Below are 19,645 nucleotides of genomic sequence, written 5' to 3'. Positions count from 1 at the left end.
GGTGACGGTGCCGTCCCATCGCCGAGGATGTATTCTTAGCACCGGATGGAGCACATAACTGCAACTTACCGCGTGGAGAAAGAATGGAAGGCCGTGTTTGACAGCTGGTGAATTTAATGCAGGGAGGGGGCGGGGCACTGAGGGAAGGATGCCAACTTTCTCGTAGCCACTGAAGCAGCCCCCATGTTGAGGTTCATGATGTAAGGGAGGGTAATACTATGAACGAAGGTGCCAATTCACCGGTACCAGAACATTCAATCCCAAAACAAATGTTGACTTTAAGGCCCGAGCATCCGATCATCTTACGCGCTATTCAAGAAATACGGTGTTTGCGGATACGAGGGCCACACTTCTGTGCACGGGCGAATTTAGTAGATGTGACATGGAAGGACTACAAATGCTTGTGGAGTGAGCCACGTGTCTGTCCCCAAACCGACAAGAACACGCAGGTCTCCCAACTACCGTTGTAGGTATTAAGGATTCACTCAAATAGGGAAAACCCCTCCATTCTTTAAGATATGTATGTATATGTGAGATATATCTCATGTAACAAAGCACGTATGATCTGTAGAATATATCGCATACTTATATATCGGGATAGGCTATAACTAGTTGTGAGCTAAGCAAGGGGCCCCGATTATCTCCAGTTATAGTGCAGTATAATGGGAAAACTCAGCCATTTGGGGTGCTACCCTTTTATAAATCTAGAATATCTTCCAGAATTTTGAGGTTGGCTCCTAAAAATAATTCTGTTAAGTTGGGAGCAACCCCTATAAGGCTTGAAGTCCCGGGGGCTGAGAGTACTCCAAAAGTCAGTGTACAAGCCTGTGCCCACTAGACAGTTCCACTAAAGGATTTAGTATCTAGGATTTAGGCTCCTCCTTAAGGGGTCCTCGTTTTTGGCCTGAGATCCAGAGCCCCTAGGCTTCCGAACGGATGACGCGTCTGAGCTAGATCTGGTGAAGGCAAAGCTTGTGCCCCAGGTCAACATTAGCTATTATTATTATCGTTACCTTATGCCAGATGTTGCCCTAGGCCACCCAATGCTTGCCATCGGTCTAGGAAGTAAGTGCTATTACTATCTCCGTTTCATAATAAGGAAACTGAGGCAGTCACTGAGAGGTTAAGAAACGTGCCCACATTTACATCACATAAGTAAGGATTCATGCCCAGACACTTCGACTGCAGATATCAAGATCTTACCCCCGACACTCTGCAGCTCCCCGGAGGAGAGAATCTCAGCCCTTCAGGTCCTAAGTCTGGCGACGGAATGTAATAAATTTGGGGAAGAGCATAGGTTCTGTCTTTTAACAGGCCACAAACTGAGTGTTCTTTGAACCGTCTTGCCCTCAGTCCAAAAATCTAGTACTCACAACAGGGGGTGAAATTACAGCTCACTCACCGTCGTTGTGCACCCTCTCGTTTAACAAGCATTTCTTATACGTGCCGGGCCTAGAAGTAGAGATTTTCCTGGAGGTAGGATCCATGGCACTCTTGCACTTCCGGTTGGTTATCAAATCAGAAGGCACTGAGGAGCCCTAAACACGGAAGTGCCACCCGAAGCCACGCAAAGGGATCCGACTACCCCATGCGGGGGTCTAGAGCTGTGCTCTCCAGTAAGAGAGGCAGTGGCCGCATGTGGCTAATTAAGTCTAAATCAATTGTAATTAAATGAAATTTGAAAATCGGTGAGTTACACTAACCACCCTTAATTGCTCAATCGCCGCACGTAACTTGTGGCGACCACAGTGGACAGCAGAGGTACGGTTCCATCACTGTAGAAAGTTCTACTGATCGGCGCTGATCTCCGTGAGATGTTGACAGCCGCTTGGGCGCCACCTACAATTAGGAGTTAGGAAGTAGAAAATGGGGCAGCAAAGGAGACAAAGCGGGGAGATGGAGAAGTTGGAAAGATGACCAGGACGATGTGGGCGTCGGGAAAGCCAAGGGTGGGGGGGGCGGGTATCCGAGAGCAGGGTCTATTGAAGTTCAGAGTTAAGAAATCTGCCTCTGGATGTGATAAATGGGAGGACACTCGGTGCCACCTTGGTGGGCGTTGGTGATGGGACCGCTTCTATGACAGACACCATGCTGGCCAGCGGAGGGCCCCAGCCCCAGCCCCTGCTGTGGGGCAGACATCATACAGCAGTGCGCTATCGATCTGCTTTTTGAGGGTGTGAGTTACCCTTGACTTTAAAGGCACGGATGGCAGCATGCCTCCTGACTAGCCCGCTGCCTCCGTGGCCCGTTCAGAGCCCTCGGCCTTGAACGCTTGCACAGCTGTTCCAAGGTCCGGACGCGTGTTCCTAGAAGCTGGAAGCAAGTTTAGCCTCCGTTTGGACCTGTTTGTGTTCAGTGGTTCCAGATTTTCTTTTACTTATAGCTTTGTGGGCACCGCCGGTGCTGGAGTATTCGAGGGCCTGGCCACCACCGTTTAGATGTGGGCTCGGATCCAGCTCTGCTGTTGACTCAGTGGCCTGTTGATGAAGTCGCTATGGTGTATTCGCACGTGCACACACGCTCCTTCCAACCACGGAGCAGCGCCCGTGCGCCTATTCAGCTTAGGGCGAACGCAAGGACTTTTGAAGGAGGGTGGATGTGTGAGGTGAGCCACAGTGTCAATAACTCTGATCCCGATTCACTGTGCCGTGTTTCCGGACTCTGACGTGAGCATCCGGCAGGTGCATAACGGTTGCTGGGGTTGGCAGGAGTTCAGGAATCAGCTTATTCCTGGAATTCCGGCCCGAACGCACCGTCGTCAGCCCCACTAAGGCACACGTAGCAGCTGGCACAGTCCCGGCCTAAGGCGAGGACTCATGAGAGGCTACTTTTCTTCACGAAATAACTGTGCTAATCGAAAGGTGAGATACAGGATCCCGACCTTCCGTTAGCAGCGACCATGACCGTTTACTGAAAGCACGTTACGCGTCCGTTGCTTTGCTTGAAGTGTCTCCTCGTAGCCTCGCGACAAGCCCGCACAGCCCCGGTTCACAGACGATCAGAGAGGTTGCACAGTTGCCCAAGGCCACACAGCTCCTGAGCGGCCTTTGGCTCTGGAGACCGTGCCCTGTCCACTTTTACACGTGGCACTCAGGAAGTAGGACAGAGGAAGCGAGGAAACGCCCAGGGTTAGGCCACAGATGGAGGCAGACGGGACTTTGTTGAGCGAGGTTAAAGATCAGCCCGTCCCTCCTGTGCCCCACGCCCCGGGGTCAGCTGGCTGGGCCTTCGTAGCCACTCCACGCATTTCCTTTCTCTTCATTCTTCCCTTGTTTGCTTGTCTGCCGGCGCGCTGCCCTGCTTTGCTTACTATAAATAGCTTCCTCTCCGCCAGTTGCCATAAATGGCATTTTTACAGGGAAGGTGCCCAGTTTGAAATAAGCCCTAAGGAGATGTCAGGACACGGAGATTCGCTCGGTGTGTGCAGTGTTCACAATCTGTGGTGGGAAGTTAGCAGTTGGCGCCCTTGAAGCAAAAGTGGTCTCATCTCATTCATGATATTATCCCAAGCCCTTGGTCTGGGGATCTACGATGCACCCAGAAATTTGCTTCTTACGAATGCAAAGCCAACGGTGACTTAGACTAACCTCTAGAGGAAATAGAGTGTGGGCCCCGGGCCGACCACATTTTTAGCCTCCTCGCCGGAGGTCTGCGATTCACTCTTTTCTGCCAGCTGGCCTTGAAGAGTTAATGCCGTGTGAACAGACCCGGAGTGTGAACACGTTTGTGTTGAAGTATGTGCAGACCGTCCCAGGACGATTAAAAAAGGGAGGGGGGCGCGGATGTATCCGCATGAGCCACTTTCATTATTTTCCATTAGTAAATAGCCAAATAATTGATTGTGGATCTATTGTTTAATTAGCATGAATAAAATGACTGTTATATAAGACAGAATGCATGTATCGATTTTGGCCGCGTCCTTTAACAAGGATAAATGATTTTACTTCTGAGAGTTTTTGTAATCAAAACTTGCTGCAAAGCGGGAGAAGCTACAAGACCAGAATGCTTCGGGGCAGGCTTCGGGAAGCTGGCCACTTGGGAGAAGGAGGCGCGTTGTGTCCCAAGGGACTCGCATCTCCTCTGTTGACAGCAGAGAAGACCAGGCTCGTCTCAGCCACTAGACACTGGCACCCGACCAGAGGGGGTCTGAGAGCCAGAACAGGAAGGAGTTGAGCGCTTGGGGGCCGAGCATGGGGACCCAGGAGCTTTGTGTGTTTCCCCGGACCGGTTCGGGGGCCTGGTAACTGCGGTCTGGGCTGTCCGTTCCTCTTCCTCTTGGCTGTGTCTGGAAAAGACTGTGCACAGGAAGGTCTAGCTCTCGTTTAGAAAAGGCTGCGTGAGGAGCGCCTGAGGGGCTCGGTCGGTTGAGCGACCGACTTCGGCTCGGGTCACCATCTCACGGTCCGTGGGTTCGAGCCCCGCGTCGGGCGCTGTGCTGCCAGCTCAGAGCCCGGAGCCCGCTTCGGATTCTGTGTCTCCCTCTCTCTCTGCCCCTCCCCCGCTTGCGCTCTCTGTCTCTCAAAAATAACCAAATGTAAAAACGATCTTTTATGAAAGGCAAAGCTGTGTGAACCCGGAGCAGGAAATGGGTGTAGCGACAGTACCAGCTTCACAGGATTAGATGATCCACGTAAAGCAGCCGTCGCAGAACCTGCTCTAGAGTGGGTGCTGGGTGCCCATCCCTTGCCCTCCGCCCCCTGCCTGTCTTCTCACTGCCCCCACACCCCCTGGCTCCCCCCCTCGCTGCAGCGCTCGCTACATCATCTCCGTCACCCCCCTGAGCATTTCCAGGTCGGGGACCCTGTGGTAGGCGAGTTTTGGGTGCCCTCCAGCCTCACTCATCAGGGAAATGTCAAGTGCTTGAAGGAAGAACTGAAAATAATTGCAAGATAGTTATTTTTAGGTGTTCTCAGAAATGCACTGAGGTGCTGTGCTGGATTCAGATTCCCTTCGACATGTATGTTCAACACCTACTAAGTTCGGAGAATGGCGAGTGACTCGGGAAAACATCCGGTGGCACACGCCATGGGTGAAGCAGGAAGGATGGAGGGGGGGAGGCGAGGAGAGGGGTAGTGTTGGCAGGGGGGGCCTTGAGGGAGCAATGACCAACGCACGTAAAATGTATGGGATGATGGGGACTTGGCTCGGCCTGGAAGTAGCTGAAGGATGGGAATGAGGCGATGGGGAAGGGAGGCATCCCAGATGGAGCCTCCGGTGGGAACACAAGCCTGGAGCCAGAAACATGCGGCGTCCGTTGCCACGGGCTGTGGGGGGCAGGACTGTGAGGTCACCGGGATGACTGAAAGGGGGTATTTACGACCCCTACGGAGTAATGCGGTGACGTCAATGTCCCCCAGGCAGCCTGGCATTCATGGAGGATGTGCTCTGCCGAAGGGCTTGGGGGGGGGGGAGGGCGGGGGGGAGGGGGGTGTAAATTACCCAAAAGAAAGAGGTTCTTTCTATAAGCTTCGCCAAGGTCCGGGGCTCCTAGGACCTTTGACTGCCAACCGCTCTCTCTTTTCTCTGATCGGACAGGGAATGTGCAGCGAAGGTTTTCATCTGGAGGGTAAGAAACCCCTCGTATGAGTTTGCTAGGGCCGCCGTAACGAAATAGCACACACTGGGGACTCAGAAGACAGACCTTGATTTTCTCGCAGCTCTGGAGGCCTGAAGTCCAAGATCGGGGTGTCAGCGGGTTCGATTCCTTTGGAGCCCTCTGTCCTTGGCTTCCAGACGGCCACCTTCTCGCTGTATCATCACATGGACTTTCCCCTGTGGGCACATCCGTGCTTCTCTGTGTCCAAATTTGCTCTTATGTGGATACCTTTCTGTTTGGATTAGGGCTCACCCCAATGGCTTCCTTTTAATGTAACCATCTCTTCAAAGGCCTGGTCTCCAAATACAGTCACATTCTGAGTTATCGGGCAGTGGGGGGGGGGGTTGGGACTTCAACGTGTGAATTAGGGGGGACCCAATGTAGTCCCTAACACCCCTCATCCATTAAAGAGGGTACCCTGATTCCTTGGGACTTTGGGTCAGCTCTTTCCCCTCTCTGCACCTTTATTTCCTTATCATTACAACAAATGGATGGGAGCTAGAATCTTAGAGATCTTGTCCAAAAAAAAAAAAATCAGCAATTCTGTGAAATACAGACACGTGCTTCTCAAAAGAAGTGCAAATCTGGATTTTTCACAGTCCAGACTGATTTCTTGGTCCGAGCACAAACTAATGTAGCAATTTCATTATAGAGTTTGAACTTGATATATACCTTCATTAATTTGTTTATTAAATAACCGTATTTTAGTGCCTTCTATATGCCAGGCGCTAAATGCAAGAGAAAAAAGCTGAATGTATTCCACCAGAAATTGCTGGACCCTGAGGTGTAAAAATCAGAACCAATATTAAGTTTAACCATTCTTTTACCTTGAACGAGTTTGTAAAGCGTAGTCCTAAGGTGTTTTATTCCCCAAACGTAGTTCTCTACTTATTCTTTCATTGATTTGTACAATCCGAGTATTTTAAATATCCCCGGTTTTCCAGGCACACTGCTGGGTGCTGAGGATGCGTAGTAACTGAAACCTCACGGAGCTTACAGCCTATGGTGTAGCTGAGGCTAGTTTGTTCATGTCTTGAAATGTGACGAGTATAAATCATGTGGAAGATAGGTCGCGAGTGGCCAAGCCCTTCCCCAGCCTTGGTGATTCACTAGAAGGACTTCCGGGATTCAGAAGGTAGTCGTGCTCATAGCTAAGATTCATTATCGCAGAGGAATACAGAGCAAAGTCAGCAAAGGGGTAAGGTGCATGGGGAGAAATCTGGAGGAAACCAGGTCTAAGCTTCCAAGGGTCCATTCTCATTGGAGTCCCATAGGATGTGGTGATGTCCCCCCAGCAACAAGGTGACCACACATGTGAAGTGTCTACCAAGAAGTTCATTGGAGACCCGGTGCCCAGAGTTTTTATGGAGGTTATATAGACACCATGGGCCTGGCACCTGCCAAAATTCCAGGTGCCCGGAAGGAAAACAGGTATTCAGCATAAACTACGTTGTTTGCAAGAAGTTGTTTGCCAAGGGCCTTTCTCAGGACGGCTGTGTCCGGACAGTTAACTTGGTGGCGTAACGTATGAGGAGGCAAGGGGCTAATTTTCTGGAAGTGAACATTCCAGATAGCAGCAAGGAAAAGGGCAACATCCCAGTGAGAGAAGGAGCATAGAAATTTGGTCTGTCTGAGGGGAGAGGGGAGGGAACCAGGTTAATCAAGCGGACAGTCTTCCTGATACTTAACAGTCATTCGGGTATCCAAAAAATGTTTATTAAATGGCTACCATATGCCAAATATTACGTGAGACGCTGAGGACACGACAGGGGACCAAATAAATATTCCTGTCCTCACAGAGCGTACGTTTTAGCGCGTGTCGTAGGCATATGCTGAATTATACTACGTTCATTTTCCTGGAAGTTCTCTCCAGTTTCACGCGGAACATCAACATTCGAATATATTTGTGGCGTGCTCCCTGATGAGAAGAAACACAAGAAGGTTTCACGTTCTGTCCATAACTCCAGCTAAGCCCGTGTGTTATAACCCGTTACACGTACATATTAAATGCCGACAAAGTCGAACTTAAGTGGAAGCCACTTAGTTGCTGCTACAATCAAAGACTGTGGCATTATTTCAGTTGTGGGTCTCACAATCTGGATGCCTTTCTGCGTTGGCAACGCGCTTTTCTCATGTGACGTGGGTGAGGAGTAATCCGTTAGCTATTCAGACAGCGGTAAAACACATTACCTGTCTAACGTAATCAGCTTCCGCAGTAGATCACTGGTAGTGGCTCTTAACTTGAGACCTTTCACCAAAGAAAAACTGACCTCCACAGAGTTAAGTCTCAGGCTCAAGTATGGCCCACATTTGGTCACACGACTAGAAAGATCAGAGTGAAAAAAACAAAAAGATCGGGGCGGGTATAGGATGCATACACTCATGTCAAGGAATCTTACAGTTTGGCGTGGTTTATTTTCAGCTGAATTAGGCTCTCCTGAAATTCCAGCCTCCCGAGAGGGGAGACGCTTGATAATTCAGACACAGTCTGGTGTTTGCGCTCCAAAAAATGACAAGTGTGGCTCACAGCCATCAAAAGGGAGACCACTGCTGGACCTGTGGCTTCATTTCTACCAATAAAATACATTCCTGCTTCATTTCCTATATTCTTATCTAACGACTGAAACTGAGGGACTGACAAAGAGCCTCCCTTTTTCCTGGAGGTGGCCAAGAAACTCAGAGCAAGGGGAAAACAACACTCCAGATAAGGAGAGCTTTGCCTACCGTGTAGCTCCTGGAAAAGACAAAAAATTGAGATATGCTGCCATAGGAGTTGAATGATTGCTTGAATTCCTTAGGACCTAGAAGAGAGCCTTGGAACCCAAAAGGCTCTCGGAAAATACCTGATGAGCGTATGAGCAAACGAGCGGATGCATTAAATATATAAAAGTAAAATCGTGCCTAGGGAATGCGTGAAAATTGAAGCTAACCTCTAACGTGGTCGGTTTTCTGGGTGCAGGCTTCGGAGTTGAAAATTCTTTTCCTGTTTCAACTGTAAAAACAAATCATCATCAATAAAAATGAGTCATGGGAGGTGCCGATTCAAACATGGATACCTTTGATTTTTTCCTGACAATGAGAAATAGCCTCAGAGGATAAATGTCTGGAAAACGAATTGTTCACACAACGATGCTTTAAATTAGATCCACGGCCTGCGCTTTGGTCCAAACGACGCAAAGACTGGCGAGCCTTAGGAGCCCGGGCTCAGGGGAGCGGACAGTTCTGCGTGTGGCTTCTCGGAGGTCAGGGCCGGTGAGGTCTCCTTTGCCATTACTGCTACACCTCCTCTCACTCTGCGAATCCCCCCTGGGACGTCTCATCTCACCTGCCCGCCCCCCCTCCCCCCGCCAGCCCCCATGACTGCAGTTACCATCGCTTTTGAGTGATGTCGGGCAAGGTTAGTCTCCTCACCTGTAACAACAGAAAATTGGGAAAACGAACTCCAAGAGGCCCGGTCTTGATGAAGGACAACACCCCAACCGTCCAGAAAACCCTAGAGTAGTCCTTGACAGCCGGCTGCCTCTTCCTCACCTTCCGGCTCCAGTCTACAGCCAGGTTCTACCGATGCTGCGACCACCGTGGCTCTGAAAGCTGTTGCCTTTTCCCCTCTTCACGGTGTTGTTGCCTTGATTTAGGCTATCAAGGTGCTCTCTGGACAACTGCCATCCTCTTCAAAGGTCGCCCTGCCTCTCGTCTTGCACTTAGAGCCGCTGCGCTGGTCTTCACGCTGCAGCCACTGAGATCTTTCGGAAATGCCGATCACATCGGGTCTCTCCCTTGCTTAAAACCCTTGCACGTTTCCCTTCGGCATACAGGACTGTGTCCCATGGCTTTCCCCATCATGTGGGCCATGAGGCGCCCCGTGATCTGGCCCCTAGCAACCTCACAGCTGCGTGGCCCGTGCCATTCCCGGAAACCTGTGCTCCGAACATTCCAAACTGCCTGCGTTTCTTCCCTGGGTCAGACCTACTCAAGCCTGTACGTCTTTGTACTTGGTGCCTCGGCTTGGCATTCTCTTAGCCCGACGCGTGTTCTTACCTGCTCCCAACTGACTTGACCGATGAGCACTGGCCTTCAAAACCCAGATCCCACCACCGCCTGCCCTGAGAAAGGTTCCCCTGGCCACCCGGAAGCTGGGTTTGGTAGGTGCCCCGCCCCGTGCTTTCATATTTCATGATGCCTCGTGCCTCGTAAGGTGATGGCGCACGTCGGTCTGTCTCCTGGGCGCTAAGAGCTCCTTTAGGGAGGAGGCTTTGTATGATTCCTCTGGGTCCTGCCCATTTCTGGAGCAGTTACTCTCTTCATCGGATTGTCTCCTGCTCTCCTTCAAGTCTCAGCTTATTATCACCTCCCCTGGGATGCCTTCCGAGACCCCCACTTGCCAAATCCAAACAGGTGCGTTAGACGCCCCACCTCTGTGCCACAGAACTTCTCCTTTGCTTTTTAAATGCGCTTGCTCATCTCTCTCTGCCACGAAACACTGAATTCCTTGAAGGAAGGGACTAGATTTTATTCAGCCCCAGCCCAGCCCCTTACAGCCAACCGCCGAGCCAGGTACAGATTAGGCACTCGTTAAGTGTTCGCTGGTTTCACTTCTCATTTGGAGACTGCGATTTTGCCTCGTTTCTGTTTCATTAAAATTGCATTTCCGTTTTTAAACCGCTCCGGGTTGTGTCAGCTTGACCAAGCGTGATCTACTTGTACAAGTTTGGACTGCTGTTTTGTCCTCTCGGCGGGGTTGTTTGGAAAGGAAAGGGCAACGTTATATACGCTTTACGAGAAATAGTGCTAGGGCTGCAATAACAAAATATCAGAAACTGGGTCGCTTCAACCCCAGAAATGTGTTTCCTCACAGTTCTAGACGCTAGCAGTCTAAGGTTCAGGTGCTGTAATGAGTGGTTTCTGGTAAAGCCTCTCTTCCTGGCTTCGAGATGGCTACCTTCCCACAGTGCCCTCACAGAGCTTTCTTCTGTGTAGGCTGGGGATGGGGGTGAGAGAGGGAGAGAGAGAGAGAGAGAGAGAGCTCTAGCCTCTCTTCATCTTCTTACGAGCACAGGAGTCCTATCAGATTATGGCCCACCCTCGTGATCTCATTGAACTTTCATTACCTCCCTACAGGCCCTATCTCCAAATTGGGGGCCAGGAATTTGAGGGGACTCACAATTCAGTCCATAACAGGTGTGCGTCCCACGGTTAACAAAAACGTGTGCGGTTCAACGAAGCCCGGGATTTAAATTGTCTTGCGGCAAAAGTACCAGGGTACTTGTAACCCCAACCTATGACCCAGCTACCTGGGTTCCATCACCTCACGTGTCCGAGGAGGAAGCTCATGCCGCTGGAGCAGTGCAGGGACAAGTGGAAATCCCAGGGAACCCTTGGGCTGCCGAAATGATACTTGAATTCTTTCCCTTTCCATCCTTCTAGATCCGTCTAGAATCGCTGCGGTAGGCCCAGAAGCTCCATTCTGTCTAGGTCAAGTGGAATGCCTTCTTCGAGGGCTGTAGTGTGACCATTTTCTAGGTACCGGGCATTCAAAACCTCCCTGAGGGAGCCCCAGTTGGAAACCAGAAAATACCAGAAGCGATGGAGTTGCTGACCCCATCCCTGTCGCCACCTGATACATGGGTTGAGAATACAATGCCAGCCTGGGATTTGGGCCCTTGGGAGGCCACCAACAGGGGCCTAAGTGATTCTGTCTGTCAACCCTGGCTAAAGACTCCGGTGCCCAGGAGACACTAGCCGGGCGTGCACTCTACGTCTTGTTCACTGAGTGTTCAGGACTATCAGTAGTAGTTGTAAGAAATAAAGGTTTCTGGAGGCAAATTAGTATGTGTAACCCGAAGCTTCTCACAGTTCATGGGTTTCTTTACCGCAGGCTTTACTAGAACCTTCAGCAAGCCGAATGTATAATATGAGTCTCCGAGAGCCAGTGTGGTGAACGGCCTTTCCTAAACCGACTGGTCACAGGATCTTTTCAGTCAGAGGACCTTGGTCGGATTAGCGCTCGCAGGACTCACTGTTCCGACTGCTAAGTCTGGGACGATCCTGTAAAAAGCCATTGTGTTAGGCGCGCCTTGACTCAAGGAATTCGTCCACGCCTAGCCCTGCCGTCTCCCTCTCTGTAGCAGTCTACCCGTCCGTTCTCGGTAATGCCAAACCCACTTGGCCTCCCATCTTGGCCGGGCCTTTTCCTGTTCGCCGGTCTCGTTCTTGGCTAACTTAGAAATCCCACAGGATCCCGCTGCCAGCCTTGTTTCCAGGCTCCGAGCTTTCCAGTGAGAATTGGCAGCTACGAAGCCCAGGCCCTCTGGACCATGAGAAGCTGGCTTGTTCTCAACTCTCATCTGTGGACCTTACACGCTGTTCCGGTTAGGAAGGAAACAAACTGCTATGGCCACCTTGCAAATACAGGCCTGCCTTCCAGCGCCAGGTAGAGTACCCTGGAGAGGTCCTCCTATGGGACTTCGATGCCTGCCATCCCACAGACCTGTTTGCCTGGCCTCCCCGAACACGGAAGAGAAAGATGAAATGAACCAGCCCTCATCAACTGCTGACTGCGTGGTGGGCGTTGCAGTGCCTTCTGCATTCCCTGATTGAGTTCTTATAACCACCCTAAAGATAGATACAATTATTGTATCCGTTTCACAGAGGAGGAAACCAAGGCTCAGAGAGTCAAGGCAACAGGCCCAAGGAGGCAGAGCTTACAATGGAGTAGAGCCATTGTACCCCCAAAGGAGTAGAGCCAGGGTTCAAGTACGTTGCTTCCTGGTGAGCCTACAGACCAGTGGAGCCCACGCGCACGGTGTGGGCCACAAGAGCAGCTCAGATGACTGCCTGAAAAATCACTGCCTGCCCCTCTCCCCAGCCCCAAACTCGATCGTTTTAGAGTCAGCCGAAGCAGGGTTTTTTTTTTTAAGGAGAGAATGATCTAGGCTTCAGTGGGGTCTTCAGGGGGAACCGACAAGTCCCGTTTCCACCCACGCAGTAAAATACAACCCTTGACAGAGCTCGGAGTCTGCAGGCTTACCCCTTCCCCTCCCGCCCTCCACGCGGCAGCCAAGTCACCTGTCTGAAAGCAGCCTTATCCCGGCTGTTATAAAACCCACTTGCCCGGGGCGCCTGGGCGGCTCAGTCGGTTGGGCGGGCGACTCTTGGTTTCGGCTCAGGTCACGATCCCACCGTCCGTGGGATCCAGCTCTTCATCGGTCCCTGCGCTGACGGCACAGAGAGCCTGCTTGGGATTCTCTCTCTCTCTCTCTCTCTCTTCCTCTCTTCCCGCTCTCTCTCAAAAAAATGAAGCCTGTCTGGTTTCCATTCACCTCTGAGTCTTACCAGGCCCGGTTCGGCCTCTCAGCCTTGCGCTTTCGGAGATGGCTTTTCACGGTTACCTCTCAACTTTGGACAAGCTCCTCCCCAGCAGGGACCCAGGCTTATTTATTCCTGTGTCGCAAGCACCCAGAAAAGAGCTAGCACATCATAGGCACCCAGGAAATGTTTGCTGAATGAGTGAAAAGGCAGTTTCCCTAAAACAGGCAAGTACTTGACATTAATTTTTCAATCGGCCAAGAGGATCTTCAGAAGAAGTGAACAAAAGTGACTGTAATTGGATTCTCTGTTCCTGTGGTCATGAGCTATGAATCCAGAAAAATCAAAATATTTCATTTCTCCCTCCATAAAGCTCTTGAGAGGAAAATAAAAAGCACTGCGGGTGGGAGGATTAATTTGCGACTGAAATATGCTAGTTCTCCACCAGGGGGTGCTCCGAACACAAAGAGAAACCATTCTCCATTAATTTCTTCTTCCCTCAGAGAGAAACTGCAGAAACCAAGTAACTTTTTTATTTTCCCTGCATTGCGTACAGTTTCGCAAGAAGTGAATAACTCTCCCATCATGCTTGAAAATCATGCCTGCCTGGAACAAGTCTTTCTGCTAATAAGATGCGCGTGTGTGCGCGCGTGCATCCAAACGCGCGCGCGCACACACGCGCGCGCACACACACACGCGCGCGCACACTTCTAGCACCTTTAAAGATCCAGGCATCAAGTTGAAAGGTGTGTGATTTGTTGTATATCTGAAATCTGTTTTTTGACAGGTGTAGGTGTTATTTACGATGCTGTCAGAAGCAGAATCGAGCGGAATAAAATGTGCCGTGCTGCTCTTAACCCTGACACTGAGCAGACTGTCACAGAAGACCCGTCCAAGTATCAGAGGTGGGATATCAGTCGGCTCTTGTTACTAAGAGCACACAGACACGTGGGTACTAGTTCAGCTTTGATTGGAGCCCATCCCGGCAGAACACACAGCACGGTCAATATTTGGGAAGTATAGTAGTTCGCGTAACCAGTGACTTAGGCAAATCAAATCTTGTTTTCAACATCATAGCTCTTATGAACTGTATTCAAGTCCTTCTAGACTCTGAGCTCTGTATATGTGTGTCCGTATCTTCTGCATGTGGGCAAACGTTCATTAGACAAAAGGTACATTGTAAGGACTCGGGGATCGTGGATTGCTTGCGTATTGATCAGTTTCCATAAAAATGCCGCCAGGAACGTCGGGAAGGATAACAACGAGATTACAGGGGAGGCAAGCAGATGGGCCAGAAGGGACTAAGGGGAAGAGAAGAGCACTCATTTCCACGGACTACCCACACTGTCCCAGGCCCTGCCCTAATAAGCACTTTGTGTGAATTTCTCATTTCATTCTTGTAATAGCCCACGGAAGCCATGCTTCTCACCGGAGTCCGTCCACCGATCTTCTGGCACAGTTGTGGCCATCCGTTAAAATACTCAATGAGGCCGCGTTCCCGGGCGCGGCCAAGGTGTCGCCTGTGCCTCTTGTGCAGGAGAGCCACGGTGGCGCTGATAGGATTTGAGCCGTGGGGGAAAACAACCAGGGGGCTGTTCCTGAAGCGGACTCCTGTGATCCTTGGAGTCGGGGGCACCGTGGATCTCCCCGGCTGCGTCTCGGCCCCTGCTACTCTCTGAGAAAATGAGAGGCGGGTGTGGCCCTTGGTAGCGGACAGCAGTCAAGTGGCTCCTGTCTTCCGACTGGGCTGGGGGCTGCCCGTACAGCATTGCCTTTCCTTCCGGGGAAACCCTCTATTGGGAGAGACCATAAGGGGTACCCAGTCTGACCACCAAGTAAGCTTTTGAAACCCTCGGCAGTATTCCAGCCAGTTACCAGCCATGTGACCTTGGGCAGGGACCCCCCCCCCCAACTTAGCTTGAGTTTCCTCATCCACAAAAACAAAAAGCATAACAAAGAAAACTTGACAGCGTTGTCGTGAGAATTCAAGGAGAAAACGTGCTCCTGGAACATATTAGGTACCCGGTACTTTTTTTTTGAGAGAGAGAGAGACAGAGGGTGAGCAGGGGAGGGGCAGAGAGCAAGGGAGACACAGAATCGGGAGCGGGCTCCAGGCTCCGAGCGCTCAGCACAGAGCCCGACACGGGGCTCGAACTCCAGAACCGTGAGATCATGACCTGAGCCGCAGTCGGATGCTTAAATGATTGAGCCACCCAGGCGCCCCCTTATTTTTCTTTGTAGAGCAGTTTTAGATTCACAGCAAAATCGAGGGGAAGGTACAGAGATGTCCCATATGCCCCTGCTCCCTTCACACGCGCACACACACAGCCTCCCCCGTTATCCACACCCCCTCCAGAGCAATACATTTGTTACCGTTGATGAACCTGCATCATCACGTCATCATCACCCACAGTGTGTAGTTCACATTAGGATTCACCGTGTCCATTTTTTTTGGCTGTTGTTGCCTTTTCCAGAATGTCATTACAGTTGGAATCACACGTATACAGCTCCTCAGATTGGCCTCTTTGCTCTAGTAATACGCATTGAAAGGGCCTCCGTGTCTTTTCCTGGCTCAGTCACTCGTTTCTTTTTATCGTTGGACACTATTCCATTGACCGGATGGACCACAGTTCACTCATCCATTCACCTACGCGGGACATTTTGGTTGCTTCCCGGTTTGGGCAATGATGAGTAAAGCTGCTCCCAGCATCTGAGTGTTGCTTTCTGTGCAGACAAAAGTCCCATTCGTTGGTACTTCTTAATAAAAAACATCTGCCTTTCCTCTCATAAGCTCTTCCTTCCCGTAACTTCTTCCCACCAGGAGGAGGGATCCGTGCAGCCAAGACGCCCAGTTGCAGCCCAATGCCCTTATTAATTAGCCAAGAGGCTGTGATAGCCGAGCAAGTGAACAATGCACTACAAATCTGTTTCCCTCGGCTTCTCCAGACGTTTGAAAACAATTAAAAGTGTCAAGGGGACCTGGAGACAGGGCTTTGCATTTTAATGGGAAATGATTAAATATCGGGCATTATTGCGTTTGATGTGTCTGGGCCCTAAGAGGAGGGCAGAGCATTGACTGGGGGCCTTCAGGACGGCAGGAAGCTTCCTCTGGCCACTTGACCACAATGCAGTGAGAGCTTGGAGATCCCTAGCTTCCTGGGCCGGGATGAAAGGCCACTCGCCCGGCGAGGTAACTGGCTCTGTCAGTTTCCGGTGGGTCACGTTCTGCCCGTGGGGGCAGATGATGGATGGTGACTCCGGCGGGGTGCGCTTGGCTGATGGGTGGAGGGAGTCAGTCGCTGACGGTATCTGTTAGAAGAGGGTGAGCGACCCGGCACTGAGCGCTGACCCCCAGCATTGATTGCATCTGGATTAAAACGACTGTAAAGGAAGTGAAGGCCACCCGTGCCAAGCTGCACCCTGCAAGCTGCGAATATGCATGTGTCAATACGCCACTCTCCCGCGACGCCCTTTATCCTGGGGTTTAGAATCGGGTGTCGATAAAGAAGCGATAAAGACATGGAAAAATGTCACCCCGGGAGGCCAAGTAGAACGGGCGAGCGCTACGACCGAGGTCAGGCACAGGGAGGACTAAGAGAACAGGTAGGGTAGAGACGGAATGCGAGAGAAGGTAGGGGCCCCCAGGGGGCTGCCGAGCGACCGGGGGTTACTCCTGCGGGGTAGGTACAGCAACTGGAGAGGAGCAGGAGGGCCCTGAGCGGCCGAGAATTAGCTTGAGACACGGGATAGCAGACATAAATTTCACCTGCCTTGCAATTTGGCTCTGTGTTGGCCCTTACTTTGTTTATTTCTGCGCAGTCTAGACATCAGACGATTGAGTTGCTGTCATCCCAGGGGACCCCCTTCCGCGCTGCCCAGTGAGGCCCCCTGCAGGCCATGAGAGGCGACGGCACAGCTAAAAGACAGTCTCTTGATTAGACCTGAGACCACTCATCTTGGGATGACTTCATTTTGCCCCTTGGGAAATACTCTTTTTTTTTTTTTTTTAAGAGCTCTTATATTGGCCAAGAGACGCTGCCTCCATATTAGGGTTTTCTATTTTTGTTTGAAGGAAATTGGCATCTCTCCTGCGTAAGGAGCTCCCTGAAGCCTAAATTCTTCCATTAGCCATTTTGGTTTGCAAACAGGGATCTGAGCATATGCCACTGTCTGCCTAGTGGCTTGAGGACTAGCTCGGCTTCCTAGTCCAAGGGCAGCGGGGGAAGACCCTGTGGTCACCCTTGGAAGCTGATCGTCGGCCCCTCTAAGTTGAGCTGATTAGTTAACGAATGCCTTCTTTAAGGGATGGGACTGGCTGCATAATTTGCAGGGCCCGGTGCAAAATGAATATGTTCAAAAGTTTTGCCCCGTGTTGAAAAATCGTTGAGAATTTAAAAACGGGGACAGGAAAGCATAAAAACCAAGCGCAGGGTCTCTCTCTGACAAACCACTCTTCGGCGCATTTGGGTTCCGGGGGCCCCTGATGTGCTGGCCCCTGGGCTGTGGGCGTCTGGAGGGAATGGGGGAGGGTGTTTGATTTCAGGGCAGAACAGATTTTCTCCATCCCCTGCCTACTGCTGAAATCCCGTCCTTACAGCTAAGCCAATTTCGCTTGAGGCTGGATCCCTTTGGGAAGGGCTTACGCTTGCAGCTGTTGTCTGTTACACTCCTCGTGTTGGATGGAAAAGTAGAGGCAGAGAAGCACAAGGCAACTCTGATTATGCAGAGAAGCTGAAGGGGAAAAAATTATGTAAGGTTATGGAATGCTTTTGGAGACACATAATCTCCCTTTCCCTATAGCGCTGAGTATGGGTGATGGGGCTCAATAAATATAGCTCCTTGTGGGTGTCAGTAACTCTTCAATATTCATTGATAGTGACGATATTCAGACCCCGAAACAGATTTCCTTTCTCTCTGACTCAAGGGAAGTTTTCCCAGAGCCACACAGAAGGAGAATCCAATGTGTTCAATAGGAAAGACTCATTTGCTCCCGGAATAACTAAATTTCCATTTTCATTTCCATTTTTAACCAAAATAGTGGATCTTCCATAAGGCAAAAATAAAAAGAATGGCAATTTGGTGTGGGGTTTCGCCTTTCCTTAAAATTTTCATTCCTATATTAACACTGTTGTTGAGTGCTTCAGTAACATGTATGGCTAGATGCTAAAATGGTCTGCGTTTCTTGCTTTTTGTTGTAACTAGCTGAAAGCCTTGTCACAGGCTTTCATGGTAGAGTCTCTGAATTTTTAACAAAGGACTCCGATATGAAAATGTATTTTTTGGCAAGAAACTCAAAAGTCAGGTAGAATTTCAGCATTTTACAAGTAATTGTTACAGAGGATTGGGTAACTGTAATTCTTTTAAATGTCTGTTTTGCTTGTAGCATTTTCTATTCATCAATAATTCAATTTCAAAATAAAAGACACATTTTCTATATCCCAAAAGCTATTGGGGAGCCTTTCAGACTACACGATTCCTGACAGTGGGAGAAGCGTCTACCAAAGAAGACAGCCAGCTTCAGAAGTTCCTCTAATGTGCAGAGGGATCCTGTTACAGACCATTTTTCGTAATTCTAGAAGGCAAAATAAAAATTTATGCTTGGAAATAATAAGTTTAAGCAAATAGTATGGGCGAAGCTTATATCTGCGTCCAAGCAATGGTCTGATTATTGCCAGAAGAATACTGCTACATGATGAATCATTAATGATCTGTGAGAGTCATAATGGTCTGTCACTAATGCCCATTAATGATCTCTCTATACCGCGAGTATGGGCTTGATGTTTCTGGCCAGTACCTTGGAGAATACTTTAGATATGCCTTAAACTTTCTCCGATCTCCTTTCTCTGTGTCTGCTCCAAATGTAGACAGCAACTGTCTGGGTAGGACCAGCTTACAAAGAAGCATGGCTTTGTTAAGGAAGTCGTATTCAGGTAAGATTTATTTAAGCAATGTTTTTGAAGGGCGTAGATTTGAAAGCTTATCCTGGACATTAACGTCTTGATAGAAATTAACAAAATCATGCCGGGTCTCTTTCCGTTGAGATCTTTCCTTTCCGGATGGGACAAGGGCTGTTGACTTTCCCCCATACCCCATGATGTTTGGATATTGAGCAGACTCTTTGAAAAATGCTTCCTTTGTCTGTTGTTTTTTTTTTTCCTAAGAGAAATGTTAGATATTGTTATACAAGAGTGAATGTGTATATCTGTCTGTGTAAAGTCCTATTTATATTTAGAAAACTGTGACACTAGCGGATTCGAGAGAGATTTCCTCCCTCCAGATTTGCATTTGGTCTGCAGACAGCACAAAACATTAATTTGAATTTCTGCAGGAAGAAAAAAACAATAAATAGAGTCAGCTTTAAATGCACTTTGCTTTTAGCTGAAGGAAAGGAAAGAAAGAGAAGGCAGCATAGAGCGAAAGAAAGGTGGACACAATCACTTTAATTCGGAGAATTGTATTAGGTGTATCTGCAGGGAAATCACAGAAGATAGGCACTTCATAATGTCTGAGCGAAACCGGGGGACTATCTGTCCCTCCATGGCTGCGGCAGATAGGTAATAGAACCAACGCCCAAGAGCCTCGGGCTCACGGAGAAAAACAAGATGACAGAAGGTTGCCGGAGCGGCCAGCCTCGAGCCTCTGCAAATAGCAAGACAGGGATTCTTTGGGATGGTGGGAATCGGTCCACTGGATACTGTTTGATGAGAAATGTTAGCACGCAACGAAACGGAAAATGACCTCTTT

The 19,645-nt window shown here is 49.9% G+C and overlaps 1 protein-coding gene across 3 annotated transcripts in view; it reads left to right on the top strand.

Annotated features, from left to right (window-relative positions):
• FGF13 (fibroblast growth factor 13) overlaps positions 1-19,645 on the top strand; it is a 449,022-nt gene that overhangs the window by 332,211 nt on the left and 97,166 nt on the right. Inside the window, exon 1 of one of the 3 annotated variants that reach the window (XM_019421524.2) lies at positions 18,789-18,831. The exons of the other annotated variants lie outside the window; for them this stretch is intronic. Coding sequence (XP_019277069.1) covers positions 18,804-18,831 — 28 coding nt within the window. The 5' untranslated portion in view covers positions 18,789-18,803. Of the gene's footprint in view, positions 1-18,788; positions 18,832-19,645 lie in introns of those variants that run through there. 3 annotated transcript variants of the gene reach the window in all.

Source organism: Panthera pardus, unplaced genomic scaffold (genome assembly GCF_024362965.1).
Source record: "Panthera pardus isolate Hobbes unplaced genomic scaffold, ASM2436296v1 HiC_scaffold_27, whole genome shotgun sequence".
Classification (NCBI taxonomy): Eukaryota; Metazoa; Chordata; class Mammalia; order Carnivora; family Felidae; genus Panthera; species Panthera pardus.
Note: the sequence above shows the minus strand (reverse complement) of the source record. Positions and strands in the feature narration are given on the sequence as shown.